General features: G+C 47.0%; 1 protein-coding gene across 2 annotated transcripts in view; it reads right to left on the reverse strand.

Annotated features, from left to right (window-relative positions):
- Positions 1–12,136, reverse strand: part of TENT4A (terminal nucleotidyltransferase 4A) — a 43,625-nt gene that overhangs the window by 12,088 nt on the left and 19,401 nt on the right. For both annotated transcript variants that reach the window (XM_055307915.1, XM_055307914.1), the window contains exons 2-6: positions 5,772–5,895; positions 4,642–4,688; positions 3,548–3,668; positions 1,676–1,783; positions 396–524 (exon numbers count right to left, since the gene is read on the reverse strand). In XM_055307915.1, coding sequence (XP_055163890.1) covers positions 396–524; positions 1,676–1,783; positions 3,548–3,668; positions 4,642–4,688; positions 5,772–5,895 — 529 coding nt within the window. The remainder of the gene's footprint in view (positions 1–395; positions 525–1,675; positions 1,784–3,547; positions 3,669–4,641; positions 4,689–5,771; positions 5,896–12,136) is intronic.

The following is a 12,136-nucleotide window of genomic DNA, read 5'->3' on the forward strand; positions in this document are numbered from 1 at the left end:
ATTTTCTTCTGAGACAAATTTTTTATCAATTAGTCAGTAAACAAAAAATCAGGTTTTTTTTTTAATTGTCCATCAAGGCATGAAAGTCTCTACATGTACAGGGTCCTCAGTTCAGACTGGTATACCCCTTATGGACAGGACCAGGAGAGCCCACCCTTCCTCAAACTGTTCAATCAATCTCAAAAGCAAGCTATAAAGGAGAAAAAGGAGTAAGTATTGACCAAAATAGTTTTATTATGATAATCAGAAGTCAGTTTCCACTAAACCAAAACAGAAGAGTGGAGAGAGATCAAGGACTGCTGGAATCCATGAAGCAATGGCTTCACAACGTCAAGGAAGAATGTGTTTCAATTTAAGTCTCAGTGTCAAGGTCTCTAAAGAGAACGCACACTCACCTGTAGAAAGCTAATGGCCATTAAAATTAGGCTGTATGAGCTAATTCCACCAGTAAAAACTTCATTCAGGTCCCTCTGCAGGAGGAACTGTTTCAATACTAAAATCAAGTAAGGCAGCAATGAATATTTCTGTAAATTCCAAAAGAAAAATTTTTCTGTTAATTGTTAATATACCTTGAAAGATTTCTCACATAGCAAATTTCCCATAGTAGAAAGAAAAGCTTACTCCATCCTCTTGACACCTGGAAGGCTCTAAAGCCAATCATCCTCAACTTTCAGGGGCCTGAGAGTTAGTTACGTGAGGGGCTTGCTAAGACCCCACTGGGAGCCACACCCCAGGTCACAATTAAGCAGGGAGGAGATGAGGAAGCTTACGTGAAGAATCCCCAAACAAAGAGGAGCTCAGGAAGAATGAATGAGTGTATTCCTTCAAATTACTTCCCATGGCCTAGCTTGCTCTGTGACAGGTGCAGGTTGGGAGCAGGAAGCAGAGGAGGGGATGGGGCAGTGAGCCAGGAAGGTCCTGGAGGCAATGCACAAGATCCCCAACCCAGAGGCCCCCGTGAGAGGAGACATCAGGGTGGTGGGGAGGTGAGCAGCTCGTGAGGCAGAAGGCCAACACCAGAAGAACAGAGAGCAGGGTGAAGGTAACGAGGAAACGGAGAGAGGCTGGTAAAGAGGGGAGGGGCAGGGCACTGGAAGCTTCTGAGGCTCCTGTGTTCTGCTGGGCACAGAAATGATCCTTCAGACAAGCCTGCTGCTGCAGGGTTAGGGAAAAACTGAAGGAGCAAGGTCCCTGAACCTGTGGGAAAAGGCACTATCCAGATTATGACACTGGGGTTACCTCTATAGGGATTTTACCACTTTCCCTAAAATAGGAGGGCAAGACCAGCTGTTCAACTGGACCACACACCTGGTTGGCTCAAAGAATAAGTCCACTACCCCACCCTTGGGCACAGAAACGATCCAAAGCAAGCAAAAACTACATTGTGATGCATTCCACTTGCAATAAACTAAACTCACAAATCAGGCACACTGAGCTCTAGGGAGAGTCATTTTGTAATAGTGAGAAAGCTCTCTAAAAATCACTCAGCTTTATGGTTAGCCAAGGAAACAGCTAAAGAATTTCAAAGCATCTCTAGAAATAATATTGTATGATAAACAACTCAATTGTATAGTCTTTATCATTAAAGACTAAACTATCAGTTTAGTTTCATGAGACACCCGACACGACAGGTTCCCCAATTTTACAGTGAGTGCTAACTCGCTGACAACTGCACCTTCATGTAATTCTTGATGAGCTCTGCTGCCCGGACCCCAGTCTCCATGTTAAAGCTGATGTCGACTTTAACTTCAGTCTCCTGGTCTGTGAGTTTTATTATTGGTACCTGCAAAGATTTAATTGAAAAAAATTATGCTTTAATGGCCAACATTCACCAGAGTCTGGCTCAAAATGTTTCCTATGCTGTACAGAAGGTTTTTTTTCTAACTCACCAAAGGGCTGAGAGATCATGAACCCCAGACTTTAAAAACGAGAAGAAAAGGGATTTTTGCTAATGTCGACTTCATTGTATTTTGATTATGCTTAGGGTTTAGAATTTGGCCTATTTCCCAAAGCCCAAGCCCCGTGCTCCACCTTCCCCCCGCCCCCGAAAAGAGCTACTGCTCACCTCTGCCCAGCCCTCCTGGCCAGACTCAGCATCAGCCACTAATTACGGGAAGTCCTGGGCTCCAGGAGGAGAAGCTAGCTAAGTCCCTGCGCCCCCAGGGGTGCCTCCAGGTCCCCAAATTACGTTTGAAAGAATTTCTGAAAACAGAGTAACTTCAAAGCCAGTTTTTCAATTTTATGTTATGCTGATGTTGTTTCTCTTGAACAATTCTACTTTGGGTTTTCACTAAGACAATTTAAAAAATAAAAACAGAGCCAAAAAAACCACTTCCCTATAAAACCAGAGAAGCAGCTATTTTGAAAGGATTCCCATAAAAAAGACTTATCACCACAAGGTGCTCAAAACCAGCCTCATTAAAGCTGCCCCAGCAGCCATGCAGACCACACTCCCTCCTACCCCCACACAAAACCCATGTTCTTCCAGGAACAAAAGGCAAGACTTTGTTTCCTTCAGCCTCTAAGGAATGTAAAAGGATGTTCCCTTACCAAAAACAAGTGATGTCTAATCGAAGGTTTAAAACTCCTAGTAGAATACAGAGTGCACACCTCACCTAGGTCCTGAAACACACACCTGGTGGCAAACTGCCCATGATACACATGTGACAGGGAAGCAGCAGGGGATGACAGCAACTCCTGGAGATCACCAGGACCACCAGGCATGATGGTCAAGAAGACAGAAAAACAAAATGCTTTCCCAAAGAACTTACCACAAAGTGTTTCAGAAGGAGCCCATGACTCCACAACACGCTAACTCCCTCATGAAGATACTTCTGCTCCCCAGCCTGGCCTGGCCTCTACATCCAAACCAGCATACCTGGTCAGAGACAACTACCACCTTGTTCTCATCAAGGAGCCAACACTACGGGACAAATGGCAGAGCCCCAAGAGGGCATGGTGGGAACTTTCTACTAAGGGCCACTTGCCAGTAGGCAAGTGACTTACAGTTCCTGAGGCATCTCTAATCCGGGACTTAGATGAACCTCGACAAGCCGGGACTTAGATGAACCTCACAAGCACACACCTCGACAAGCACACATCAAAGCACCCTCATCTTCCAACTTCTCTCCAAGATAAAAGGTTTTTATATAGATACATTTTTAAACAATGAAAGGAATAGGCAAGTTTTGTTTCTTAAAGAGAACTTGGCAAATGGTAAACATTTTTTGTACTACCTGTACCCAAACAGGCAGCACCTGGATGCATCCTTTTCTTATAAAGACATCCTAACAAAAGTTGACCAATCATGTATTTTAGTGCCAAGTACAGCGTGATGCTCTCACACCCTGCAGTAGCTCAGACTGTCATGAAATAACGTTCTCAGCTGGTAATCCTAACTATTCAAAAGAAATACAAATACATTTATACCAAAAGAGAAGTCTTCAAAAGTTTAAGCAGCAACTCCTATAAACATAAGCTAAAGACACCTGCTGGCAGGTGTGCGAAAGCCTCCTCTGGGGCTGCGGGCCGAGGCCCCTACACTTACTGTAGCTTTGTCAAGGACTTTGATGGAGCACGGCTCAGCCACGTTGTGCTTCCGCAGGGCTTGCTCCAACAGCTGCAGAGGAGGACGCTCCCATTTTCCAAAGACCACTAAGTCGATGTCACTGGACAGAAGAAGAAGTGACCATGAACCCCTGGCTCACATCACTATCCAGTAACACATACCTCTGGGGTGGACCAGTGCTAGGGCCTGCATACTCCCATCTCCTTCCAGGCCATACACACCACCCATTAAGCATATCCCTCTGAAGGAGGGAAGACAGTTTATGAATTATTGGTTAACACAAGGATGGAGAACCCAAAGGTTAGAGTTTCCCAGCATCCCCAGGTAATCAAGGAGGTTGAAATGAAAATGCCTGCCCCTTTGACGTTTCCTGGCTCTTCCTCCTGTGCTGTCTACATACACTGCATCACTCTTGTCAACCTGTGCTTCCTGGGCACCTGGGATCTGGTCACTTCCCCACTGGCCCTGAGATTAAAGTCCCAAATCCTGAGATTACAGTCTCTTCAGTGTCCAAATGCTAACAGTGGATTAGAGGAGAGTAAGCTTTTAAGGAAACATTAACATAACACTGTTCTGGGATCAAGATAGTTCTTGAGGAGGAAACACTGAAGAACAATTTGAGGATGCAAATTTGTTGAACAATTTGAGGATGCAAATTTGTTAGCTATTTTTCAATTAAAAAATACAAAATTCTGTTTAAATAGACTTTTTGCTTGAATCCTCATTAAAATAGAAGATCAATTTTCAAAAACATACCCAAAACTTTCAGAATATTTTGCACCGCATTTTCTTCCCATGACCCTCCCACTCATCTTTCTTTATGTGTCTGGTGTCTAGCATTTTTGTAACACAACAAATGACATGCAAGAGGAAAAATACAACAGTTATTCGTAACACTAAATTAGATTTTGTTTCCTGCAATTTTTCCTCTATACTCCAGTCTTTTCCTTTAGCTTACATTCCTAAGCTGAGGGACCTACTTTTAGCCCTTAATAGGCACAGGAACGCAGACACTCCCCACCCCAACTAGACCTACATCCCCACAACACGAGCGGTTAGGATCTAGTACTCACCTGGTTGGAAGATAGAGGCCTGTACTAAAGCTGCCAAATATCTGTACCTGAAAGAGAACAGCGGTTGTCTCATGACACAGGACAATTCAAGCAGGCAGCCTTCTCCCACTTCTCACTGAAAGGCCGCACCCCTACTCTGGGGAAAAATTAGAACTGCCCTGCAAGCTGGGGCTTGGGGGAAAGGTGGCAAAACACCCTCAAAATCCTCTTATCCTTCAAGTTAAAGACCCACCCGAAATGGGAATTTTTAAAAACTCAAATGAAGAGATGAAACAATTATTGGCCTTTCCCACAACTGCTCAAAGCTGACAATTTTCAAACTCGTAGCTAAGGTGCAAAGGCAGGGCTTTGCCCCCAGGCACTAAAGTTTAAGTACAAAAACGTGGAATGTCATGAATGTTGTTGTAAAAGCAGAGGGACTTGGGACACCCGGGTGGCTCAGCGGGCTGAGCATCTGCCTTTGGCCCAGGGCGTGATTCTGGGATCCCAGGATGAGTCCCACATTGGGCTCCCAGAATGGAGCCTGCTTCTCCCTCTGCCTGTGTCCCTCTGCACCTGCTCACTGGGAGCATGGGTGCCATCCACCAGCCCAGCTCATCCATCCATCACTGGGTGGTCTCCTGTCACCATCATGAGTAGGAGTAATTGATCAGCATAGGCACCCTGGGCCATCACCAACTTGGTCGTCACAGGACATGTGTCGCACTGCCTGTGCTAAGCACCCAAGTGCCCACGGCCCCCATCTCAAGGAACACACATTCATGTCAGGTAATTCTTGGAAATTCTTTTCCAGTTCTACAAAATTGAACATACACTATGTTGTGGAATGAGGGCAATGGGTAGAATTCTAATCTCAAGGTGAGTTTAAAAGAATAATCGCACTATTCCAGAAATAAATTCCCTTAGGCCCACCCTCCCAACCCCAGGGGTGCTGCTTGGGAAGGTGCAGGGCGTGGGAATGTGCATGCCAAACTCCCAGTTGCCACCCCACCACCCTCCCCGGGGCCACGCCTGCAGAAGCCCTGCCACAGGGCCAGGCCCGGGCAGGGGTGGGGACGGGGGGGGGGGTGGCCTAGGGCCAGGGACACCCTATGACCCCAGCCCCGGGCGCGAATAAAGAGTGAACCCACATCAGCCGCTGGCCAGAGGTCTTTAACCACGGTTTCGATCCGCTTCACCACCTCCCGTCTCATGGCTGCTTCTTCAGGACAAGGGGACATGAAGTTATAAAAGTCAATGATTTCCTCATGAAGTCTGGTGGACAAAAGAAAAGACACGCCCAAGTTAGCGGGAACAGCCAAGCCCTCGTGCTGTGCTGCGCGAGCCACCACGGCTCATCTCCTCCGCAGGCGCAGGATAAAGGGGCGGCTCGGGGCAGACCACACCCCATCCCGGCTCGCTGCACCCCTGCAGCCCCGCAGGCCCATCTGCCAGAGCCCTGAAGGCCGTGTCCCCATCGGTCACCCGGGAGCCTGAGCCAGAAAACCAAGGGAAGCACATCCCAGGGGCGTGGGGCGGGGCCTGGAGGCCACCAAGCCCCGAGGCCGCCACGCAGCTGTCCTCTCCTGAGGGCGCCAGCCCCCCAGGAGGTCCAGGGGCCAATGCAGGTGCGGCACAAGTGTGCGCGGCCCTCTTTTCCTAACAGACATCTAACTGTAGCCTTTCCAGCAGAAGGGGAGCTCAGAAAGCTGCCTCGTCCCATTGCCTCAGGAGCCACCTCTCGCACTGTCTGCCTGCCCAGGGTGAAAAAGCCCATCCTGGGGCAGGCCAGGGCTTGTGGAGTTCAGGTTCAGGGCCAGCCAAGGATCTACACAGAAGACTCCTTCCATGGAAGGAAAGATGGTCATCTCCAGTCAGTCTGGAGGATGAATTCTAGGGGGCAAGTAATCTAATCCTGGGAATAAAACAAATCAAATTCACCTGTTTCCACTCTAAGTTTGATTAGTAAAACAAAGAGAAGATAAATAAAATTTGCTCAATAATAACCTAATAATGTTAGCTCAATAGTTAGCAAAACAGCCCACATACCAGAAGGGAATACGTCTCAACAGGACCTATTGGTGTCAAGTGACAAAGCCAAGGGGCATCACATCACCTCACTCCTGCCCATATTTCAGAAGAGATTAGTAATGAGGTCGAGGGACGCCCACGTTCCCAGAGCAGAAGTGGTGCCAAGCAGAACACACTGGCCTCCTGATTTCAAGGGTCCCATCCAGCCAATCAGATACGCTAATGACACACCTATCTGAAAGGTATATTCAATCAGGCCTAAAAGTGACCTGCTGTAACGAGTATCAGGAAGAGTATTTTTGCTCTGCCTTCTGGACTAGAAGGAGCACTCCCAGACCACAGGCTGGACAAGCAGCCTTGCTGGCTCATCATCGAGGCAAGCAAGGTGAGGCGAGGCGCTGCCTGAGTCCCGGAGCTGCCCCAAGACCAGGGGCTCCAAGGTGTGATGGCACCATCGCCCCAGAAAGACACAAGGTCTAACCATCGTGACATCTGGGCAAACTCCAAGAGCCCCTCAGCTGCCTGCTCCTGCTCAGTGGGCTCCTCAAGGAGCCCTCCAACAAGTGAGGAAGCACCAAGGATGGGGTCTGGGGCGGCGGACCACCCCAGGAAGAACAGTGGAATTGAGAGAGACCATGCTGGATCGGGGAGGCACCCCTGCCCCCCACGCCACTCCCACACTCTTCCTTGTGCCCTTCCCACAGCACGGTGAGGGGCTCACGGCTCACCACCTGATCCTGGCACCAAAACAATGCTTGCTCATGTGACCAGTGTGAATGGGATGAACCAAAGCATGTTTGGGTTAAAAAAATATTTCGCTTATGACCTTGTCATTTAAGATCTACGCATCCCAACTTCACATCCCAAGCAGTGCTAGTTTGCATTACTTTACTCGATACTAACATTACACATAGTTCTCATCACTTTAAGAAGCTGCATTTTATGTTTTTGACAACGCACTTTCACAATCAAATGCTATTAACCACATGCCCAACTGCAGGCATCAGCTACAACACAGGTCATTCTATGAGTCTGTGACATCCCATCCTGAGTACACCCACATATTCAATGCTCCAAAGCAGTTCATAGGTACGTCCATGATCATTTATGTCCAGATAACCATTACTGCTCAGAAACAAACATGCACTCTTCTCACATATCAAAACCTTAACAGCATTTCACAGCAGACAAGTCTACATAAAATCACACTGAAGTCTCCTTATATCCAAAATTAGTTGCTACCTTATAGAGCTCAATGTCAGCCCACCAGCAGTCAGTCTCCAAATCTCCCATGACAATTTCCACGCTGTGACCATCACAGAAAACTCTCCTCTGCGATAGATCACAGAGGTGGCATCTCAAAACCGGCAGGAAACTGATTATTTAATGGGAGGCCCTGGGACACAGCCTCAGATGGCAGAGACAGCTGGCTGTCCACCAGGATACTGAGGGGCCCCTCCCACAGCCTCAAGTGGCCAGGGAGCCCTGGCAGAGGCTGAGGAGACTTCCTCAGGTTTCATAAGGGAAGAAAGGCCCACAGAATCCAGGAAAGGCCCCTGGTGTAGAGCAAGGGAGGAAGGCGACACAGAGGGATAACCCCATGATCTAGACTGGACCACCAACACTCCATTACTTCTGTTTTCTGTAGCTAAACCAAATCCTGACATAGGAACCTAAAGACAACAGTGTGAGACTCCTACCTTGTTCTATACTTGAAAACATCACTCAGATGCAGAGTTGAATTTTTCAGGTGAAAAAAATCAAAGAGAAGAAAAACCCACAGGGAATCAAATGCTATTTTGGACTCGGAAGAGGCTTTTCTAGACTTCAATATAAAACGACAATCACAACACAAAGAATGCAGAACTTCTTTCCAAAACACATGCTGAAGATAAACAAATTAAAAACCAAATGACAACTGCCCATGGCAGAAAAAGGACAAATCGGACTCTGCAGAAAGGCCCAGGCCCTAGCAGCATTCTCTGGGGTAAGCTGACAATTTATCACTTCTGGGAAACTGTGATAGGAGACCCTGAAACACACAGGAGAATCTGCGGTGCATGCTCACCGCAGGAGTGCTGGCCATAAGACATGGTCCCCCATGAGATACCATCCACTCATTAAGGACAAGAAGATGTGGTGAGCTGATAAGAGGAGATGCCCAGGACAGACGGCTGGTACAGAGACAAAAGATGTGGGCCTACTTCATACGAACGTCTGGCCCATATATGCACCAAATACATGCGAAGATCTAAAAGGCCACATGCCAACACCTACAGTATTTCATGCCCTGGACACCAGGATGGGCTGGCGTGAGAACACTCCACTTTCTACTTCAGAACCTCTATACTGCTTGAGGTGTTTTTGTTTTTTACAAGAATGTGCTCATCACATAAATTTTAAAAATAAACAGAAAAAAGCCAACTGCATTTTAGATGACAACTTGACAAGACTGTGATCTTTATATTGCTTTTGCTTGTACACATTTTCTAATTTTAATGATAAATATAGATTCCTTAAAAAAAAAAAAAAAAGTATCAAGTCAGTGAGGCTTCCAAAGCCCTGGTGCCTCTTCCCACCCACCCTAGCCAGGGCAGTAAGCTCCCAGAGCAGAGCTGGCTTGTGTGGGTCTGGGCTCACCAGCAGGCCCCAAGCACAGGTAGCAAGTCCACTGTGGGGACACGAGCGGAGACCCACGTGCTCTGCAGCAGGGTGCAGCTGACACAACTTGCCAGGGGATGGACATGTTCTGTCCACGGGGCTACTGAGCACCTGAAATGTGCTACTGCAACTGAGGACCTGGATTTTTAATCTGACTCATTTTAAATCCAAAGAGCCATATGTGACCAGCGGTACATCTGGCTGCTTCTTCCTTAACCTCACCTAAGACAGGCAAAACGTAACAGCAAGCAGACAGGGCAGCACCATCAGAGCACAATTCTCGAGCTTTTTCCAGAACTGGCCGCCTGGGCTCTGTCTCCTCCCCCAGGTCCTCCCTCTTCTCATCCCTGCAGGCCTAACAGTGCACAAAAGCAGAAGTGCGCCCCCCATCCCCACCCCCGCCCCCCGCAAGGATAAGGCTCACTTGCAGAGCTCCACCACCTGCACACCCTCCAATAGGAGACAAACTTGATAAAAACACACTATTGCAAATAATGCTGCAATAAACAGAGGGTGTACATATCTTTTCAAAATATTGTTTTTGTTTGATTTGGGTACATACTCAGTAAAATTACTGGATCATATGATAGTTCTGTATTTAATTTTTTTTAAAGATTTTATTCATTTATTCATGAGAGACAGAGAGACAGAGACACAGGCAGAGGGAGAAGCAGGCTCACCACAAAGAGCCCGATGTATGACTCGATCCCAGGACCCAGGATCACGCCCTGAGCGGAAGGCAGATACCCAACCGCTGAGCCTACCCAGACGTCCCTGTATTTAATTTTCTGAGGAACCTCCATACTGTTTTCCAGTGGTTGCACCAATTCCCATTCCCGCCAATAGTGCACAAGGGTTTTTTCTGCACATCCCTGCCAACACCTGTTATTTCCTGTCTTTCTGATACTAGCCATTCTGACTGGTGTGAGGTTCTCATCGTGGTTTTGGTTTGCATTTCCTGATGCTGGGCATCTTTTCACGTGTCTGTTGGTCATCTGTACAGACAATACATGGAAGCAACTCAAGTGTCCAATGACAGAGGAGTGGGTAACGATGTGGCACACTTACACAGTGGAAGATTGCTCAGCCACAGAACAGAATGAACACTTGCCATTTGAAACTGCATGGCTGGACCTAAAGTGTATTATGTGAAGTCAAGACAGTTAAAGACAAATAGCATATGATTTCACTTATATGTAGAATCTAAAACACAGCAAACAAACAAAAAAACAGAAGTGGATTCATCAACACAGGGAAGAAATGGGTGCGAGAGGGGTAGGGGGACTGAGCAAGTAAGTGAGGGCATTAAAGATACAAACTTCCAAGTATAAAATAAGTGACAGAAATGAAAATTACAACACAGGGAAGGCGGTCCGTGATACTGTACAATGCTGTATGGGGGATAGATGGTGGTCACACGTTATCTGCCAGGAGCAGGGGGTGATGCAGGGAATTCCTCCAGCAGCATGTGGTACACCTGAAAGTAATGTAACCCGCTGGCCAACTCTACCTCAAGTAAAACAAACAAAACACCTTCTAATAGGTCCGGGAACTCTCTTTTCCAAACATCCTCTAAAATAAACATCTTAAAACCTTGGAGCTAAATATGGACAAAAAAGAGCCATGTCTGTCAAAGCTAAACATTTTAGTTCTTGATATGATTTAAACACATACTCACTGCTACATTTACAAAACCATGCTTTAATAGCGTAACGAGATGTTAGTAACAATAGTGCCTGATTAGGGCATTTTCCAAAAGGAACTGATGTAATTATGGAATTGAGCAAAGACTGTTCTTTCATCTTCACTAGAAGGCACTCTTTCTCCCTCAACACTCTAACATGTCTGAAACTGGGATGCAATTTTCAATCAATGGCTGGGCATCAGATCAGCTCAAAATTAAACGTTTTTCTTCCTTTGTGCACATTTCACAATGGTGCATCCTTTTAGGTCAGTTGATCTCTACAGGAAGTTGTCTATACAAAGTTTGTATTTCTGACCCACAAAAACAACTGCAAATGGTTTAACTCTTTGCATGCAACGGCACCTTGGATTCAACAAAATATGGCCTCAGAAGCTGACCACAGGGCATCTTGGAGAGGCAACGAGAGTAGAGCAAGAACCAGGGCAATGTGAGGCCTGCACTGCTGTTCTCAGCTAGAGGGAGCTGTGAAAACAAACTCTAGAACCCCTGCACTGCACAAACCTCCTACTAAGCTGCGGAGCCAAGTGCACACGCTGCTTGGGGCCCGGACAGAGAAGGCACTTCTGCTGCTTTGTGGTGACGCTTCAGCCTCATGCTAAGTGGGTCACCAATGTGGGCAGGCGCAGTGGGAAAGGAGGCCGGCTGCCCTGTGTACGCGAGGGCTGCGGGCCCTGGCTGCGCAGATACAGCACACCTCTGGTGGCTTTCTCTGAGAAGCGGAATGCCGACACTCCAGCGAGGGGACGGCCCATACAGATCAGGAGCAACTCTGAGACTCCATCTGGAAGAATCTCAATTGACACCTCACAGTGAACGGAGCCCTAAAGGATTCATTTTCTGGGTATTTTAAGATGGCAATGGTAAGATTACAGTTTTCAGTAAATTTCAGGGTTTTTTTTTTTTTTAAAGATTTTTATTTATTTATTCATTCATGAAAGACACACAGAGAGAGGCAGAGACACAGGCATAGGGAGACGCAGGCTCCATGCTAAGAGCCTGATATGGGACTTGATCCCCAGTCTCCAGGATCTTGCCCTGGGCCAAAGGCAGGAGCTAAACCGCAGAGCCACCCAGGGATCCTGTAAATTTCAGTTTTAATCACAAAATCATAGACTTCTG

This window comes from Nyctereutes procyonoides, unplaced genomic scaffold (assembly GCF_905146905.1).
Source record: "Nyctereutes procyonoides isolate TBG_1078 unplaced genomic scaffold, NYPRO_anot_genome, whole genome shotgun sequence".
NCBI lineage: Eukaryota > Metazoa > Chordata > Mammalia > Carnivora > Canidae > Nyctereutes > Nyctereutes procyonoides.